The sequence below is a fragment of the Lipophrys pholis genome, assembly GCF_963383615.2.
Source record: "Lipophrys pholis genome assembly, chromosome: 22".
NCBI lineage: Eukaryota > Metazoa > Chordata > Actinopteri > Blenniiformes > Blenniidae > Lipophrys > Lipophrys pholis.
The window spans coordinates 3260177-3279841 of NC_137644.1; the positions used below are offsets into that span (position 1 = coordinate 3260177).

Sequence of the window (19665 nt, forward strand, 5' to 3'; positions counted from 1 at the left end):
GAGGGCTCTGAATCGGTCCAAAGTACAAAGATTTGGAAAAGGAAGTGAAATATCAAACGGTGAGAAAAGGTCGTTATTCATGAGATGTTGAATTTCAACACCAAAGTGAAGTTTGTCAGTAAAAGTTCTCTGCAGTGATCGTTGTGTAAGATGCTAGAGCAGGGGTCAGCCCCCCGCGGCTCTTTGGTCCCTCTGCTGCAGCTCCTGGAGCCTCCGTCCCACTGCAGTACATTCCTGAGCGGTACGGTAAGGTAAGGCACAGTAAGGCAACGGACACCCAGGACCATCTGTGTCGCGCGGTCTCACTACAGAGAGTGCAATAAAATGTAGGCGGTGTTGTGAACGACGCAGCGATGTAACGTCATTACGCAATGATAGTGGCGCGAGGAAGGTGGAAGTTGCAGTAACTCCACAGCTCAGAGCCGCTGCAGCTCAGCGGCCGTCCGAAGCTGTGAGCTTCTTTATCTGTGACACCGTGGAAACGTTCTCAGTCTGATCTGCTTCGTCCATCTCCTGCTGGAGCTCCTCTCCTGTTACTGAGAGGAGCGTCTGAACCACCTCAGGAGACCGCGGTGCTGTGGAGCGACGACGTCTCAATAAACCCAGTCAACAAAACCACCAGTGTGCAAAGTGGGGGGTTCAGGGGGATCTGTTCAGTGGGAAACGGGTCCAAATGGCTCTTTGAGTGATGAAGGTTGCCGACCCCTGGTCGAGCTGCTAAATATGCAGATTCATGCAGAGACTTTGTTTGTCTCGTTTGGTTTGTTTTCATGGACAGTGATCACAGTAATACCGCTGATGACCAGTGGGGGCAGTGTTGAGCAGTATAGATCTACAGAAAGCAACAAGACGACAACAGAACTTGGAAAATATCAAAAATAGTGATGCCTTCGAGGACAGACTGTCCAGATGTGTGCGTGAACACACAGGACATCAGGACAAAGGAACTTAGTCAACCGTTTAGAAACTTCTTCACCAGCAAAGTTTAAACAATAAAGGCAACAGATTATAAAATCTACTCGGGACTCAAATACTTATTTTAGACATTTTGAAACTGTTCCATGGATATTTGGAAAACAAGTGTCCCACATGAAATCAACAACCTGCTCTGCCCTCTAGTGGACATACTGATGAACAACAACACCAACGTAAGACGCAATGTTTGAAACGTCAATATCACTTTACGTGTTTCACATGAAGCGGCGTTTTAGGACCCCAAACTCTTTTTTTAAACACGGGTCCCAGAGTGTGGGAATTCTAAATCGCTGGCTCGGCTTTGAGGAGTGGACATTTGCAGAAATCGGTGTATCTGGTGAGTCACAGCGCCCCTAAAGGCCTGGCATATGTACTACATGCCCTGAGGCCTGGTGTTGAGCCGAGTACATAGTGACGAGTGGACGCTTTTTTTTTTGAGAACCCCGGGGTGGAAAAAGAGTTTTGGCTCGTGTGGGCGGAGCCTGAGAGGGCAACATTCATGAAACGCCTCCGTCTGAAACAGGAAAAACTTTCAGAAACATGTAACACTTGCTCATGTTACCATCGGTGGTTTTTCTAGAATCCAGAAGAGAATCCTAACGAGAGGCCTGACGGGGAATCTGCAGCGTTATCGGCAGAACCTGTTGCACCGATTCAGACAACAGGTGAGTTTACATGAACCACAACTAATCTGATTACAAAGTGTCTGACTGAAATTAAACTCTTCCCTGCGACTGACGTAGCAGTGGGAGCGGGCGCCGCCCACTTCATGATCTCAGTCTGTAAATCGATGTTGCGTAAGAGCCGGACTGATTGCTCCCCGTTGGCCTCCTGATGTGGAAGACGCTCAGCTCCTTCATGCTGCTCCTTGTCCCTGGAACTGATTCTGTCCTCTTTCTGTCTCGGCGTCACGTCTGTCCTCCAGCGGCTTTTCTCAAGTGATTTATGACAGGATGAATATCACAGGAATATATTAGCAGAGCTGCAGGTAGTGTGAAGTAGAGGGATGGTTTGTTGGATCTGCTCATCCTCCTGATGCAGACATCATGAACCTCCTTCAAGACTCGACATGAAATCAATTCGCTCTTCCTTCACGTGCTGGACAGCAGACCCTCTATCAAGACTCGATTGTTTCAGGATTTAGTGAGAAAAAAATCTGCGTCATGAGCAACATGTTGAACTGCAGGGGATTGAGAGTCGGTATCCATGACAACCATTCACCTGAAAACACCGCGTTTCTGTGTTTTCATTTCAAAGTTTCACCTTTACACGGCAACCTCTGTTTCCATGGAAACGGCAGAAACACTGAAACAGATGTAGTTTTTATGTTGGTTCACTAGATGGTGCTATTTTTAGTTTTAGTACACACACACACACACACACACACACACACACACACACACACACACACACACACACACACACACACACACACACACACACACACACACACACACACACACACACACACACACACACACACACGGACATTCTGGTGGACAGACCACCAAGATGCTTGTTATGGTGACTGTCAAAATAAAAGTACCAAGTTGGATTGTTATTGCAGTGACTGTCAAAATAAAACTACCAAGATGGATGGTTATTATGGTGACTGTCAAAATAAAAGTACCAAGTTAGATTGTTATTACAGTGACTGTCAAAATAAAACTACCAAGTTGGATGGTTATTATGGTGACTGTCAAAATAAAAGTACCAAGTTGGATTGTTATTTTTTAAAAACAATTGATCCTTTTATGAGCGAATGCCCCATCGGTAGCAGCCACACAGAGCAGCGCTCAAAGACTCCTGGAGCAGGTTTTCTGGGAATGTGGGAGGAAGCGCACACACACACACACACACACACACACGCACACACACGCACACACACGCACACACGCACGCACGCACGCACGCACGCACGCACGCACGCACGCACGCACACACACACACACACACACACACACACACACACACACACACAGGTTGGACCAACCAGGACATTCTCACTCTGAAGCGACTGTGCTAACCACTGCTCACCACTGCTCACCACTGCTCACCACTGCTCACCACTGCTAACCACGCCGTGGTTACAAGCTGAATTCTCTCTGGAAGGCGGGACGATCATCAGGTGAAAATGCAATAAGCAGTAAGTACAACCACCCGGTTCCTTCGATGGCAGAGGAGCTGTGCTGCTCTTAAAATGTTTAAACTTAAAAATGTTTAATATGACATCATGAGGCACGCAAACTATGTTTCCCCTAATAGTGTGATAGTTTTATCACGTCATAACGTGAGTCAATGATTGACGGTTGGACTTGAACTTGAACTGCTTCAATTTGAAAAACACTGAAAGAATGACTTCTAAAAGTTTGGACTGTTTGTTTATATGTACAGTATGTCTATACAGTTTATGGTATTTATGTAAGATTGCTTTTAAGGGTCGTCTGTTCTCTAAAAAAACTACATTTCTCCAATCAGCAGAACAAAATAATGTACAAGCATTAAACATATTAAGATCACATTGAAATGGTTATTGACGTTTCTTTTCTAACATTATCTGCAGGTTCCTCAGTATTCAGGAGGGAAACACAGAGTTGTGTTGAGAGTCAATCAGATTTCTTGGGAGTTAAAAAGCAGCAGGAGTGTCCAGTGTCGGTAACAGTGAGTGTGTCCTGCGCTGAGCTGCAGTGGTGGCCTACAGAGCGAATTATAGAGCGGCCCACAGAGCAGGCGGCAGAATGAATTATAGAGCGCCCCACGGAGCAGCCAGCAGATCAGATTATAGAGCGGTATGTAGAGTGGCCAATGGAGCAGCGTATAGAGCGACACATGGAGCGGCACACAGAGCAGACAACCGAGCAGACAACCGAGCAGCATACAGAGCGGCCTATAGAGCAGACAACAGAGCAGCATACAGATCAGCATACAGAGTGGCCTATAGAGCGGCATTTATAGCAGCACATGGAGCAGTTTATAAAGTGGCATATAGAGTGACATACAGAGCGGCATATATAGCAGCACATGGAGCAGTTTATAAAGCGGCATATAGAGTGACATACAGAGCGGCATATATAGCAGCACATGGAGCAGCTTATAAAGCCGCTTACAAGGCGGCATATAGAGTGACACACAGAGCGGCTTATAGAGTGGCCTATAGAGCGGCATATATAGCAGCACATGGAGCAGCTTATAAAGTGGCATACAGAGTGACACACAGAGCAGCTTATAGAGTGGCATATATAGCAGCACATAGGGCAGCTTATAGAGCAGCATATAGAGTGACATATAGAGCGGCTTATAGAGCAGCTCCCCGGCCTGCTGGACTGGCCTCTCGGGTTTTACTGCGGTCAAAGACACTTTCTTTTCTTCTCATTGTTTTGATTCTGACGATTCAAAGCTCCTCTTCTTCAGCCTCACTTGCACTTTTGGCCTGATTCTCTAATTCCCTTTGTGTTGTTCACAGAGATGTGTGCCGAGCATTAACCGTCTCTGTGGCGCAGCAGCCTGAGGTTTGAGGGGGTTCTCTCTCACACCACATATCAGCTCACAATCGCTGTTATTGATGCTGCAGTTCAGAACAGCACAGTGAAATCTGCTCCTTCAGCCTGGAAATACTTCAACAGTACCAGAGAGGAGGTGAAACTGAACTGAAATAAATACCACAGGTATTTATGATTGGAGATCCTACCAACTGCTAATAGTCCTGAATGAGACCAGGAAGCTTTTCTCCAGGCTGGTCATGGTGATCCTGGAAAACCAAGAGAGCCCATGGAGAACAGCAGAGTCCAGATGTCCAGATGTCCAGATGTTCAACACCACAAACTGCACGGATTGCACTAATGCACATTGTGTTTAAATAAACGTGATGCTTTTCACCAAGATTCACTGGGATTGGATCTGGAACTGCAAACGCTGGGATTCAGTCACAATCTCAGCAGGAGGACGTTTAGATTCACCACCTCACCTCAGAAGAAAGAAGAACCTGGAACTGTGTGTGTGTGTGTGTGTGTGTGTGTGTGTGTGTGTGTGTGTGTGTGTGTGTGTGTGTGTGTGTGTGTGTGTGTGTGTGTGTGTGTGTGTGTGTGTGTGTGTGTGTGTGTGTGTGTGTGTGTGTGTGTGTGTGTGTGTGTTTAATGTGGACAGTGTTTAATGTGTATATAGTGTTTACTGTGTATATAGTGTTTAATGTGTACAGAGTTTACTGTGTATACGGTGTTTAACGTGTATATTGTGGTGTGCATCTGGAGGGAGGTTCTCGCACCCAGAATGGAGTGGGCGTGTCGGTGAAGTATGGGGGCGTGTCGGTGACGTGTGGGGGCGTGTCGGTGAAGTATGAGGGCGTGTCGGTGAAGTATGGGGGGGTGTCGGTGAAGTATGGGGGCGTGTCGGTGAAGTATGGGGGCGTGTCGGTGAAGTATGGGGGCGTGTCGGTGAAGTATGGGGGCGTGTCGGTGAAGTATGGGGGGGTGTCGGTGAAGTATGGGGGCGTGTCGGTGAAGTATGGGGGGGTGTCGGTGAAGTATGGGGGCGTGTCGGTGAAGTATGGGGGGGTGTCGGTGAAGTATGGGGGCGTGTCGGTGAAGTATGGGGGGGTGTCGGTGAAGTATGGGGGCGTGTCCGTGAAGTATGGGGGTGTGTCGGTGAAGTATGGGGGCGTGTCGGTGAAGTATGGGGGCGTGTCGGTGAAGTATGGGGGGGGGTGTCGGTGACGTGTGGGGGTGTGTTGGTGAAGGGGAGGTGTGAAATAAGGAAGTGCGGTGACGCAAAGGAAGAATGTTTGACAGGTGAACTGTCAGGCTGCTGGAGGCAATAAAGAAAAACCGACTCAACTCCTTCGTCCGTCTCGTCCTTCTCTGCCTCCATACTGGTGACCCCGACACCTGAACATGTCTGTAGAAGCCAGCAGCGGGGCAATCGGCGGTAAAGCGGGAGCCGGAGCTCCAGCTGTGTACGCCGCAGCTGTCAAACTACCAGAGTTTTGGCAGCACGATCTGGAGCCGTGGTTCCAACATATCAGGGCTCAGTTCCATCTCTGAGGGGTTAATGCAGACGACACGAGATACTTCCAAGTCGTCGCTGCGCTGGATTCTTCCACCGTCCACCGAGTAATGGTTCTGCTTCGGGACTCGGCGGCGCACGGAAAATACAGCGCGCTCAAAACTCAACTCCTCCGGCTGTTCCAGCTGTAGGATGTCGAGCGGGTGGAGCGCCTTCTGTCTATCAATGGCTTGGGAGACAGTAAACCCAGGAGCTGATGGAGAACATGTTGGGAGGCAGCAAACCCAGGAGCTGATGGAGAACATGTTGGGAGGCAGCAAACCCAGGAGCTGATGGAGAACATGTTAGGAGACAGTAAACCCATGAGCTGATGGAGAACATGTTGGGAGACAGCAAACCCAGGAGCTGATGGAGAACATGTTGGGAGGCAGCAAACCCAGGAGCTGATGGAGAACATGTTGGGAGGCAGTAAACCCTGGAGCTGATGGAGAACATGTTGGGAGACAGCAAACCCAGGAGCTGATGGAGAACATGTTGGGAGACAGTAAAAACCTGGAGCTGATGGAGAACATGTTGGGAGATAGCAAACCCAGGAGCTGATGGAGAACATGTTGGGAGGCAGTAAACCCTGGAGCTGATGGAGAACATGTTGGGAGACAGCAAACCCAGGAGCTGATGGAGAACATGTTGGAAGACAGTAAAAACCTGGAGCTGATGGAGAACATGTTGGGAGACAGCAAACCCAGGAGCTGATGGAGAACATGTTAGGAGACAGTAAACCCAGGAGCTGATGGAGAACATGTTGGCGCTGAGGGGATCTGGTGACGCTGAGTTGCTGTTCATCCAGCTGTTCCTGCGTCAACTACCAGCTCAGGTGCGCACCGCTCTGGCCAGCTCTCCGCCAGTGCGCACTAAAGACTATCGTGGGTTGGTGGAGGAGACAGACAGGATCCTGCTGGCGTCACGGTCGTATGGAGGACAAGCAGTTCTGCCGCCGCAGCTTGGACACCAGCCGGAGGAGGAAGCGCAGGCCGCGGTCTTGGCGGTTACGGATCGGCGCAAGAATGACGGCCAGCTGTGTTTCTTCTCTGTGAAGGAAACACCAGACCCGGAGCTCCATAGCAGCTGTGAGCGCCGGGAACACCGGGAAGCTGCTGTTTATTAAAGACACTGTATCCGGGAGGCGTTTCCTCGTGGACACCAGTGCACAGCGGAGCATCATCCCCGCCTCCTTCACCGACGTCGTGAGCGGCGGGAAGGGGCGGCCTCTGGATCCGGCTAACGGGACTCCTATCCGCACCTTTGGCACCAGGTTCCTGACTGTGGGATTCAATGGCCGTCAGTTCAGAAGGGATTTTGTCATGCTGATATGTCCATGCCCATCCTGGGAGCAGATTTCCTGTGTGCTCATGGACTATTAGTGGACATGACGAATCACTGCCTGGAAGACACCGTCTCATTCTCCTCTTACTCCTGCACATTGGGGAAGGGGTGGGGGGGTGGGGGGGTGGGGGGGGGGGGGGGGGTGTCCCTCGCCAATATCTTAGCTACAGGAGATGTATACCAGCGGCTTCTGGCTGAGTTTCCTGAACTGACGGTCCCTACCTTCTCAGCCTCCATCGTCAAACATGGTGTGGAACATTATGTCCCCATGGCTGGGCCGCCGGTTTTTGCTCGTCCTCGCCGGCTGGATGTGGCTAAGCTGGCAATTGCTAAAGAAGAGTTTGCCACTATGGAGAGACTTGGTATCGTGAGGCGCTCCGACAGCCCGTGGGCCTCACCTTTGCACATGGTTCCAAAATCGGATGGAAGATGGATGCCTTGTGGGGATTTCCGACACCTCAATAATATTACTGTACATGATCGGTACACAGTGCCACGTATACAAGACTTTTCCGTCCACCTGACAAGAAAAGTTATTTTTTGCCAGGTGGATTTGGTGAGAGGCGACCACCAGGTACTGGTCCATTCTCAGGACGTGGCCAAGACTGCAGTGATCACGCCATTTGGACTTTTTGATTTTCTGCGAATGACGTTTGGACTAAAAGGTGCAGCACAAACATTCCAGCGCTTGATGGACTCCGTGTCAAGGGGACTGCCTTTCCTGTTCGTATATCTGGATGACATCCTAGTGGCCAGCGCCTCACCTGCAGAGTACCTGTTACACCTGCGACTGCTCTTTGAGAGACTCAATGAGTATGGGCTGATCGTGAACCCAGCTAAGTGCTGTTTTGGTCTATCAGAAATTTAGTTTCTGGGCCACCATGTATCCTCACGGGGAGTGGTGCCCTTACCGGCTAAGGTGGAAGCGATCACTGCCTTTCCACGTCCGAAAACCATAAAGTCACTGCAGGAATTCCTGGGCATGGTGAACTTTTAGAACCGCTTCATTACGCACGCAGCTGACCTGATGCGCCACCTGTATGAAGCTCTGAGGGGCAGAAAGGCCAAGCAGGACGTGGACTGGTCCCAAGAAAGGATCCTGGCTTTCCAGAAGGCCAAGGTTGCGCTCTCCAACACCGCCCTGCTCGCCCACCCATCTCCAACGGCACTGGTAGCACTCACCACCGATGCCTCAGACTACGCAGTGGGGGCAGTATCTGAACAGTGGGTGGAGCCTGGCAGCCTCTGGCATTCTTCAGCAAACAACTGCGTGACAATGAGAGGAACTACAGCACGTTTGACAGAGAACTCTTGGCTCTTTTCCTCGCCATATGTCACTTTAGGTTTCTGTTGGAAGGCTGGCAGTTTACTGCTTTTGTGGACCATAAGCCCCTCACCTTCGCCCTGTCCAAGACCTCGGAGTCCTGGTCTGGGCGGCAGCAGCGCCACCTCTTTGCTATTTTAGAGTTCACCACAGACATTCGGCTTGTAGCTGGAAAAAACATTGCAGTGGCCGACTGGCACACGTGAACTCTGTGCACCTTGGAGTGGACTATGCTGCCATGGCTGGCGACCAGCAGACTGACTCTGACATCCAGACCTACAGGACAGCCGCCACGGGTTTACGGCTGCAGGATGTGGTCTTTCACGACAGTGGGACCACGCTCCTCTGTAACGTGTCTCCAGGGCTGCTCCACCCCATGGTACCTGCTGGCTGCCCCACCCCATGGTACCTGCTGGCTGGCGACGGCAGGTTTTTGATGCGGTTCATGCTGTATAGCATCCGGGCGTAAGAGCATCAGTGAAGCTTGTGGGGGCAAAGTTCGTCTGGCTGGGCCTCAGGAAGGACATCAGGAGCTGGGCGGCCTCCTGTGTGGCGTGTCAGCGGTCCAAGGTACACCGTCACATCAAAGCCCCCCTGGAGCGTTCCTTATTCCTGAGAGGAGATTTGGTCAGGTGCATCTGGACTTGGTGGGTCCACTCCCACCCTCTCAAGGCTTCACTCACCTCCTCACCATGGTGGACAGGACCACTAGGTGGCCGGAGGTGGTTCCTCTGTCATCGACAATGTCTACTGAGGTGGCACGTGCCTTCATATACAGCTGGGTGGCCCAGTTTGGCACACCATTGTACGTCACTTCGGACAGAGGCTCCCAGTTCACCTCTGAGCTGTGGACAGAGGTGGCTAAAGGCCTGGGAGTGCAGCTACACCGGATGACGGCTTTCGACCCTCAAGCGAATGGACTGTGAGCGTTTCCATCGCACGATGAAGGCCGCACTCCGAGCCACCATCACGGACAGCAACTGGGTTGACCAACTGCCGTGGGTCATGTTGGGCCTGCGTTCGACCCCAAAGGAAGATCTCCATTCGTCGTCTGCAGAGCTGGTGTTTGGTCAGCCGCTGAGGGTCCCTGGAGAGTTCCTGCCAGAACCATCAGAACCCTTGATGGTTACAGCGAAGTGGCCAGTCTTTGAGGAGGCGGCCCACAGGTTCAACCCGGTTCCAGCTCATCACTGCCTGCACCGGTCCTATGTCCCAAAGAACTTGATGGCAGCTGAATATGTGTTTATTCGCCATGATGCTCACCGTTCCCCACTTCAGCCGCCGTATGACGGCCCGTTTCACGTCCTGGAAGCGGGACCGAAGAACTTTGTGGTGGACATGGGGGGTAAACGGGTCCGAGTTTCAGTGGACCGGCTGAAACCTGCCCATGTCATGCCGGAGCAGCCAGTGGAGTTGTACGCAGCCGTTATGCTCGAGTGTGCAGACCTCCTGTTTGGAGGGGCGTGTGGTGTGCACCTGGAGGGAGGTTCTCACACCCAGAATGGAGTGGGCGTGTCGGTGACGTGTGGGCGGGTGTTGGTGACGGGGAGGTGTGAAAAGAGGAAGTGCGGTGATGCAGGAGAGAGAAATGTTTGACAGGTGAAAACCCGACTAGACTCCTTCGTCCATCTCGTCCTTCTCTGCCTCCACAATATAGTGTTTGTGTATATAGTGTTTACTGTGTACACACTGTTTATTGTGTACACACTGTTTATTGTGTACAGTGTTTAATGTGTCTATATGTGACATGCTTTCCATGCAGCTGCTCATTGTACTTTGAATTTTTCTTCATGGAGGAAAAGTGATTGAAGAGAGTTGAATTAAAAGGTTTGAGAGTGTGAGGTGATGGATGGAGGGATGGGAAGAGAGATGGAGGGATGGAGGGGTGATGGGGGATGGAGGGGTGATGGATGGCGGGATGGGAAGAGAGATGGAGGGATGGAGGGGTGATGGGGGATGGAGGGGTGATGGATGGAGGAATGGGAAGAGGGATGGAGAGATGGATGAGGGGGGATGGAGGGGTGATGAATGGAGGGATGGGAATGGGATAGATGAGGGATGGATGGGTGGAAGAATGGTGGGATAGTTGAGGGATGGAGGGATGATGTGCGGGCGGCATGGCGGATGCAGGAAGCGGCTGCCAGTAAACACCTGCAGATAAACAGTGACCACGTGTGGAAGAAATAAAGCAGAGAAATCCTCTGATTTCATCACGTTGCCGCGGCAACTGAAGGTCCAGATGCAGGTCACAGCGAGCGAACACACACACACACACACACACACACACACACACACACACACACACACACACACACACACACACACACACACACACACACACACACACACACACACACACACGATTACAGTGTGTTTCAACTCAGAGACAGAGAGCATTGGACATTAATTAGTATTAAAGCACTGACGAGAATCCAAACCCCTAAAGACCTCCCGACACCCCCCGCCCCCCCCCAAACAGGAGAAACTCCTGCAGTCACCATCTCTGATCCTCCGTCTCCCTGCTGCAGTTTCTCTTGTTAAGCTTCATCACATCTCTTCCATCTCCCCTCTCACCCTCCATCCCTCCTTCACTGTCCAGGAATCAGCACAACATTCTGCTAAACGCCTCAGAGAGTTTCTCCTTCTACGTCACACTACAGAGGCAGAGAGCGCCGGGCAGAGGAACGCCGGGCACAGGAGCGCCGGGCGGAGGAGCGCCGGGCGGAGGAGCGCCGGGCGGAGGAGCGCCAGGCGGAGGAGCGCCGGGCGGCGGAGTGTGGAGATGATCTTCAGGTTACAGGTGGTTCACACAGTTTCTGCAGATGCGGATGTAAAATAACATATTTTTCCATGCATTTTCTTCATAGAGCGAGCCGTGTGTGTGTGTGTGTGTGTGTGTGTGTGTGTGCAGCTTGATGTTTTTCTCCTAGATATGGTGGAGGATTTTCTGTGCGTAGGAGGACCTCACATGGCATCAGCAGGGAGAGGCAGCAGTGATGTGAAAGGAAAGAGGGAGAGAGCGACAGAAAAAAAGGAGGAAACGGAGTGAATGTGAAGATCAGAGTGATGGAGAAAAGATCACATTAAAGAGCAGGAAGAGAGGAGGAGGTCGGCTCTCCTCGCTCCTTGAGTTCCCAGTGAGATGAAACAGAAGAGAAACACTCACCATGAACTGGACGTTGTCGAAGCCGTTGGCCAGCAGGTGGTTCTCGTACTGGACCAGCCCGATGGAGTCCAGCCACTGACCCACGGACTGCAGGGGGCAGCGCGGGCCTATGAGGGGGTGGAGGGGCAGACGCTTTAGCAGGGAGTAGCCGTCCACGCGGTAGCAGCGGCAGTCCGGCTGAGACAGCTGGCACTGCCACATCATGTTCTGGCGAGCAAAGTGACTGTCGAAGGAGCCCGCCATGCTCTCAGCGGGGGTCTAGACCCGGAGGAGGAAGGTGGAGGAGGGGGTGGGGGTGAGGGAAGGAGAGGGGGCTAGGCTAGGGGCATGGCGGGATGGAGCGGGTCAGCATGCAGCGGGATGGAAGTGTGTGAAGCCGTCCAGATGTGAATCCAGCCGCGGGAGGAGGAGGAGGATGGAGGGAAGGAGAGAGGCGGAGGAGGGGGTGGAGGCTGAAGTTGTATCCAGAGAAGAAGCTTGATTCCCGGGTTAAATCCTGCCGGAGACGAGCTGGAGGAGCCTGGACGCTTTAGATCCGCGAGCAGCGGCGAGCAGCTTCTCCGCTCAGCTGTTGCTCTCGCTTGGCTGCTCCCATGAGCGTGTGTGTGTGTATGTGTGTGTGTGTGTGTGTGTGTGTGTGTGTGTGTGTGTGTGTGCGTGCGTGTGTGTGTATGTGTGTGTGTGTGTGTGTGTGCGTGTGTGTGTGTGCGTGTGTGTGTGTGCGTGTGTGTGTGTGACAGTGAGAGAGAGAGGGAGAGGGGGAGAGAGAGCGAGAGCTGCCTGTGTTGTAGATTTCTCTTTATCAAGTACTCCCACTCTCATCTGTATGCTTCTGCAGCCTCCTCTCTCTCTCCGTCCCTCTCTCTTTTCTCAGAGCTGCCCCTTCTCTCTCTCTCCCTCCCTCGCTCTCTCTCATTCCTCCGTCTACCTCCCGTCTCTCTCTCTCCTCTCAGTGTTGAGCGTCACCCTGCTACATACATCTGACTGCTGATAATAACCATCACAGCAGCTCCGCTTCTTTGTCTGAGTCCAGATCCCTCCCACACACACACACACACACACACACACACACACACACACACACACACACACACACACACACACACACACACACACACACACACACACACACACACACACACTTCACACACACACACACATACACACACACACACGCAATGGGGGTAAACACGTATACATAAAGCTACATGCATGCAGTGTGTGTCTGCATCTTTGTGTCTGTGTGTGTGTGTGTGTGTGTGTGTGTGTGTGTGTGTGTGTGTGTGTGTGTGTGTGTGTGTGTGTGTGTGTGTGTGTGTGTGTGTGTGTGTGTGTGTGTGTGTGTGTGTGTGTGTGGTGGATTTTCCCCCGGTGGTAACCATGGCTAGAAGCAATTCACTGTGATGAAAGGAGTGAGGAGGGAGACAGAGGGGATGTGGAGGATGAAGGTGGAGGAAGGAGGTGGAGGATGAAGGTGGAGGAAGGAGGTGGAGAATGAAGGTAGAGGGTGGAGGATAGTTTCTCTCTAATAAATCTGATCTTTTGGCTCCAGCAGGTAAACGGAGGATCAACATGGCGGCCGGAGCTTCGACTGTGTGGAGTTCATATTGTCATTACTGTTAGACACACACACACACACACACACACACACACACACACACACACACACACACACACACACACACACACACACACACACACACACTCAGTGTGTCGTTCACCTGGAGCGTCGTCCTTCTTGTCCAGGCCACCTCTGATCCCGGCGCCGATCGAACTCATGATCTTATCGATCTGGACAAACGGCAGAGAGACGAAAAGTCCAACAACTGATCATTGTCGCATCAGGACACATCAGCCCGTATAAGTTCATTTATTGTGTTTATTATCGTGGATTTAAAATCTCTATAGTTTATGACAGACATGAAAAACTGCCTGCTTCTTTTAATTCTTGGATATAATATGAAAAAAAAGATGATGCAAGAGAAAATAAAAAAACACCTGAACCTGAAATCAGCTGAAAATATATTTAAAATAATGTAAAAAAAAAAAAAAAAAAAAAAAAATATATATATATATATATATATATATATATATATATATATATATATAGTTGTTTTCTATAGTTGTTTTCTAAGCTGGTCACCTCAAGCCGTCTTGGCTCCGCCTCCCGCAGCGGGAGATTACACACCTCAAGACGTCTTGGCTCCGCCTCCCGCAGCGGGAGATTAGACACCTCAAGCCGTCTTGGCTCCGCCTCCCGTAGTGAGAGATTACACACCTCAAGACGTCTTGGCTCCGCCTCCCACTGCGGGAGATTAGACACCTCAAGCCGTCTTGGCTCCGCCTCCCGCAGCGGGAGATTACACATCTCAAGCCGTCTTGGCTCCGCCTCCCACAGCGGGAGATTAGACACCTCAAGCCGTCTTGGCTCCGCCTCCCGTAGTGAGAGATTACACACCTCAAGACGTCTTGGCTCCGCCTCCCACTGCGGGAGATTAGACACCTCAAGACGTCTTGGCTCCGCCTCTCGTAGCGGGAGATTAGACACCTCATGCCGTCTTGGCTCCGCCTCCCGCAGCGGGAGATTACACATCTCAAGCCGTCTTGGCTCCGCCTCCCACAGCGGGAGATTAGACACCTCAAGGCGTCTTGGCTCCGCCTCCCACAGCGGGAGATTACACATCTCAAGCCGTCTTGGCTCCGCCTCCCACAGCGGGAGATTAGACACCTCAAGCCGTCTTGGCTCCGCCTCCCGTAGTGAGAGATTACACACCTCAAGACGTCTTGGCTCCGCCTCCCACTGCGGGAGATTAGACACCTCAAGACGTCTTGGCTCCGCCTCTCGTAGCGGGAGATTAGACACCTCATGCCGTCTTGGCTCCGCCTCCCACTGCGGGAGATTAGACACCTCAAGACGTCTTGGCTCCGCCTCTCGTAGCGGGAGATTAGACACCTCAAGCCGTCTTGGCTCCGCCTCCCGCAGTGGGAGATTACACATCTCAAGCCGTCTTGGCTCCGCCTCCCACAGCGGGAGATTAGACACCTCAAGCCGTCTTGGCTCCGCCTCCCGTAGTGGGAGATTACACACCTCAAGACGTCTTGGCTCCGCCTCCCACAGCGGGAGATTAGACACCTAAAGCCGTCTTGGCTCCGCTTCCCACAGCGGGAGATTAGACACCTAAAGCCGTCTTGGCTCCGCCTCCCACTGCGGGAGATTAGACACCTTAAGACGTCTTGGCTCCGCCTCTCGTAGCGGGAGATTAGACACCTCAAGCCGTCTTGGCTCCACCTCCCACAGCGGGAGATTAGACACCTCAAGCCGTCTTGGCTCCGCCTCCTGCAGCGGGAGATTAAACACCTCAAGCCGTCTTGGCTCCGCCTCCCGCAGCGGGAGATTAGACACCTCAAGCCGTCTTGGCTCCGCCTCCTGCAGCGGGAGATTAAACACCTCAAGCCGTCTTGGCTCCGCCTCCCGCAGCGGGAGATTAGACACCTCAAGCCGTCTTGACTCCGCCTCCCACAGCGGGAGATTAAACACCTCAAGCCGTCTTGACTCCGCCTCCCACAGCGGGAGATTAAACACCTCAAGCCGTCTTGGCTCCGCCTCCCACAGTGGGAGATTAAACGGGAAAGTCACTTTAATTGGTGGAAATTCCGGAGCGTTCCAGATGGTAATTCCTTAATGAATATGTGAAGCAGACGTCAGAGGAAACGTAGTCATCAGCTGGCTTCATGATGGGATGAGTACAACTACTGCTATACCACTTTCACTGGATTCCATTACAAGAAAAAGTACTTGTTCAGGTGATACCCTGTTTAGCTGATATTCAATCACAACCTCTATTATATCAATCAGACTAGACGCTATAATCTCCTACACTTTAGACGTGACTTTGAATGCATCTTTTCATCAACACAGTTTTGAAGCAATTAGAGTATTTGTAATCGATTACTTTCAGTCCAATTTAAGCTGGACTTTGATTATATATAATTTTATTTGGATTATTTTGAAGATCGTTCTAGTACATGAAGCATTTACCCAGGAAAACCAGGAAGTCCTGATGTTACTACTTGATACGACGGCTCTGTCTTATTATTTATTTATTGTATTTCCCAGACTAAAGCTGCTCCTCAGTTTCAGTCCAATGAAGAGAAGTGAAGTGACGTCCGGTCAGCAGACGGTCATTTTCATGTATGAGCAGGTGAAGAAGGTGAATCTGACTCATCTGAAGGTGGAACCTGAAGCCAGCAGAGGAACATTAAGACCCTGAACCGGCGAGACGTTCTCACCTCCTCCCACTCGGCGGTGAACGACGGCGTCCTCTCCAGCCGGCCCCCGGGGGTCACGTCTCCTCCCGGGCTGGGACTCCCAGGACCTGGACCTCGAGATCCAGACCCCCAGCTGTGCTCCTCCTGAACAAAAAAAAAAATTGTTTGTTTTCAACCGGCAGAGTTTGGAAAGAAGCAGAAACTGGAACTGGAGGAAGTTCGTTCAGAGCTCATCAAAGTTTCATCTGTGACGGAATATTTTCATCAAACAGATTCTGGATTCGTCTCCTGATTTATTAACGAAGGACTGATCAGACGAGGAACGCTGTGGCCCACATGGAGTCCTCCAACGGGCTGAGCTGGATTCTGGGATTACAGATTATCTGATCAAACTCTTTGGCGTTTCATTTAAAGTTTGTTTGAACTCGTTTCTCCTCAAACTCCTGAACGCCGACACTGAAACGCTCTGAAAAAGTCTAATGACCCCCCCCCCAGTGTGAGGTTACCTGTACAGGTGACACGGCCACCAGGTTGGAGTCGGACTTGGACAGGGACTTGGAGCGCTGCAGGTCCAGAACGCTGCGGGGGACGGACCTCATCCTGCCCAGGGTGCAGGCCCTCTCCTCGTACCCGGTCTGGACCCCCTGTGGCTCGGGGGCCTCCCCGTTCTGAGCCAAGCAGCAGGAGGGGGGGTGGCCCAGCGTGGACCATCCACGGGTCCCTTCCGGCTGCTTGCTGGTCCGATCCGGACCTGGACTCTGGTCCTGGTTGACTCTGGTGTGGAAGATGGTCCGGTAGACCACCTGCGGCTTCTCGCCGGCCGGCCTGGCGGGGGGCGAGTCTTTCTGGGAGAAGATCTGGGTGGATCCGGCTCCGATCACGATGCTGAAGTCGGGGGTCTGCAGCAGGCCGCCTGGCCCCTCTGGGGGGGGGCACTTGAAGGGTTTAGGGCTGTAGAGGTGGTAGGGCGTGTCGGGGGGGTCGCAGGCCGGGGACGATCCATGGAGGAGGCCTACAAACTCCTCGGGGATGTGGCTCTTCCTGCGCTCCTCCGGCACGGTGGCGGGTCTGGATGACGGAGGAGGAGGTGGCTGTCGATGGTACGACCCTTCGTCTGCCGGCGGCTGTCGATGGTACGACCCTTCGTCTGCCGGCGGCTGTCGATGGTACGACCCTTCGTCTGCCGGCGGCTGTCGATGGTACGACCCTTCGTCTGCCGGCGGCTGTCGATGGTACGACCCGTCGTCTGCCGGCGCACACACACAAACAGGAACCGATCAGCCTTCTGCACATTCAGTGTTTGCATAAAAACCTTCCTGCTCCACAAGCGTGCAAACAAATGAATTTACTCAATGAATCAAAAGTGTCAGATGAGGAATGTGCACAAGCGGCACAAAGCCGCAGTAATCTTTACAAAGTCGCTCACAGATTAAGAGGAAAAGAAACACAGTGAACAAGAGACGCTGCAAACAGGAAGATAAGAAGGTCATTCATCTCCTGCCGCCCTGCAGCTCCTCCGAGGAGGAATGAAACAACTCCTGACTCTCCGCCGACTCAGCTGCTCATCTCAACTCCTGCAGAACGTCTGAAACACGAGTTGTTAAACCGGAGGGCCAGACTAAGTCACACGGTGGTCGACCAAGTTCACACGTTGTTCAATGACTCCTCTGAGCTCAAAGCCGGCGAAAAGTGAAAGTTCTCAAGTGAAAACGCATTTTCGTTTCGGAAAAGTTTCACGTTTACGCGACAACATCCTGAAAACAATGTAGATTTCATGTTTCCCACTAGTAAATGGTAAATGGATTTCACTTCTGAAGACTGTTTTGGGCAGTTCCATAGCGCTTTACATCGTTCATCACATTCACACATTCACACACCATTGGGGGCTGCCGCCATGCACGACGCTGTCACTCCACTGGGAGCGGTTTGGGGTTCAGTGTCTTGCCCAAGGACGCAGGTGGAAATAGGGAATCAAACCTGCAACCTTCCAATTGGGAGACGACGCTCTACCAACCAACCATGTCTCCTTGTGGCTGCTGTTGGTTGTTGTTGGAATAGAACCACGAAGCAGAGAACAATCCGCTAAAGACACAAAGTGAGTTTTGATAAATGAATTCACAGATTTACTGTAAATCTCAGGGGGACAAGGCGTCGCCCCGAACTGAAGACGAGGGACAGGAGGGGAAGCAGGAGGAGAAACGTCTTCCCGTCAGCCTTCAATCATCCGTGCAGCTTGGATTCTGAATATTAAGGCAGTGACTGTGCAGCACAGCACAACTTCCTGATTGACTTTCTGATGAGCTGCAACAGAGAGCGCTCAGATGTGTGACCTTCCTGTTCGATGGCAGCTTCAGGTTTCACTTCCTGTCCTGACCGGAGATGCCGGAGACCCCGGAGACGCCGGAGACCCCGGAGACGCCGGAGACCCCGGAGACGCCGGAGACGCCGCGGACGCCGGTTACACCACGACGTTTCAGCGCATCGATTGAAAATTAAATAAAGCTGATGAGTGAAAACGGCATTTAGTGCCACGCTTGATGGTCCATTAAAATTTGAGGACGAGTGGATGAAACAAACATGATTTCACAACTACACACACACACACACACACACACACACACACACACACACACACAAATCCCCTCAGCTGTTTATTGTCTCATCAACTCGTCATCATGAAGTGTTTTATCGTCATTTATTGAACAGAAACAATAAAAGCAGTGACTTTCAGCTGAATCTGTGTGTGTGTGTGTGTGTGTGTGTGTGTGTGTGTGTGTGTGTGTGTGTGTGTGTGTGTGTGTGTGTGTGTGTGTGTGTGTGTGTTTTCACATGCAATGCAGACTCCACAGTCTTGTAATCAAAGCTGTCAGTAGAATCATTGCATGAAGCCCAAAACTGAATTTGACCGCACACACACACGCACACACACACACACACACACACACACACACACACACACACACACACACACACACACACACACACACACACACACACTGCTGTCAGTTGTCAGTGGGATTATAATCCACACAAACCATGACATAAGGTCACACACTCGGCTCATAAACTGACGTCTCCTTTGACCAAAACCAACCTGGTCAGAAGAAGCAAAACATCCCGGTAAGTCACGTTCAAACACCATTTAACGTCCAACATAATAGTAAAATGAGGGATAGGACCAAATTCAGTACATTTATAGGCACCGTGAATTCCGTCGGTACTACTGAGTACCGATTCATGTAAAATGAAGTGGTACCCTGTTTCGTAACATCAATAGCCGCGGTTCCCCCGCAGCCTGTGCCGGAGCAGGGCGGGACAGGAGGTTACGGTAAGGCAAAGCGCACCCAGACCCAACTCTGTGGCGCCGTCCCACCACAGAAAGTACGGTTAAGATGTCGGCGTGGTTGAGAACGACACGGGGATGCGTTGAGCGAAGGAGGAGGAAGGGGCCAGCTTCATCCAGCTGCAGCTCCGCGGCCGCCCAATTAAAGCTGTGAGCCTTGTTCTCCGTGACACAGTGAAAACTTTCTGCTTGTGAGCAGCAGCGTCC

At 51.7% G+C, this 19665-nt stretch overlaps 1 protein-coding gene across 1 annotated transcript in view; it reads right to left on the minus strand.

Annotated features, from left to right (window-relative positions):
* Positions 1-19665, minus strand: part of anks1b (ankyrin repeat and sterile alpha motif domain containing 1B) — a gene marked incomplete at its 5' end in the record, with an annotated part of 204047 nt that overhangs the window by 63728 nt on the left and 120654 nt on the right. The window contains 4 exons of the mRNA XM_080491747.1: positions 11847-11953; positions 13568-13637; positions 16137-16259; positions 16622-17262. Of these exons, the coding sequence (XP_080347873.1) occupies positions 11847-11953; positions 13568-13637; positions 16137-16259; positions 16622-17262 (941 nt within the window). The remainder of the gene's footprint in view (positions 1-11846; positions 11954-13567; positions 13638-16136; positions 16260-16621; positions 17263-19665) is intronic.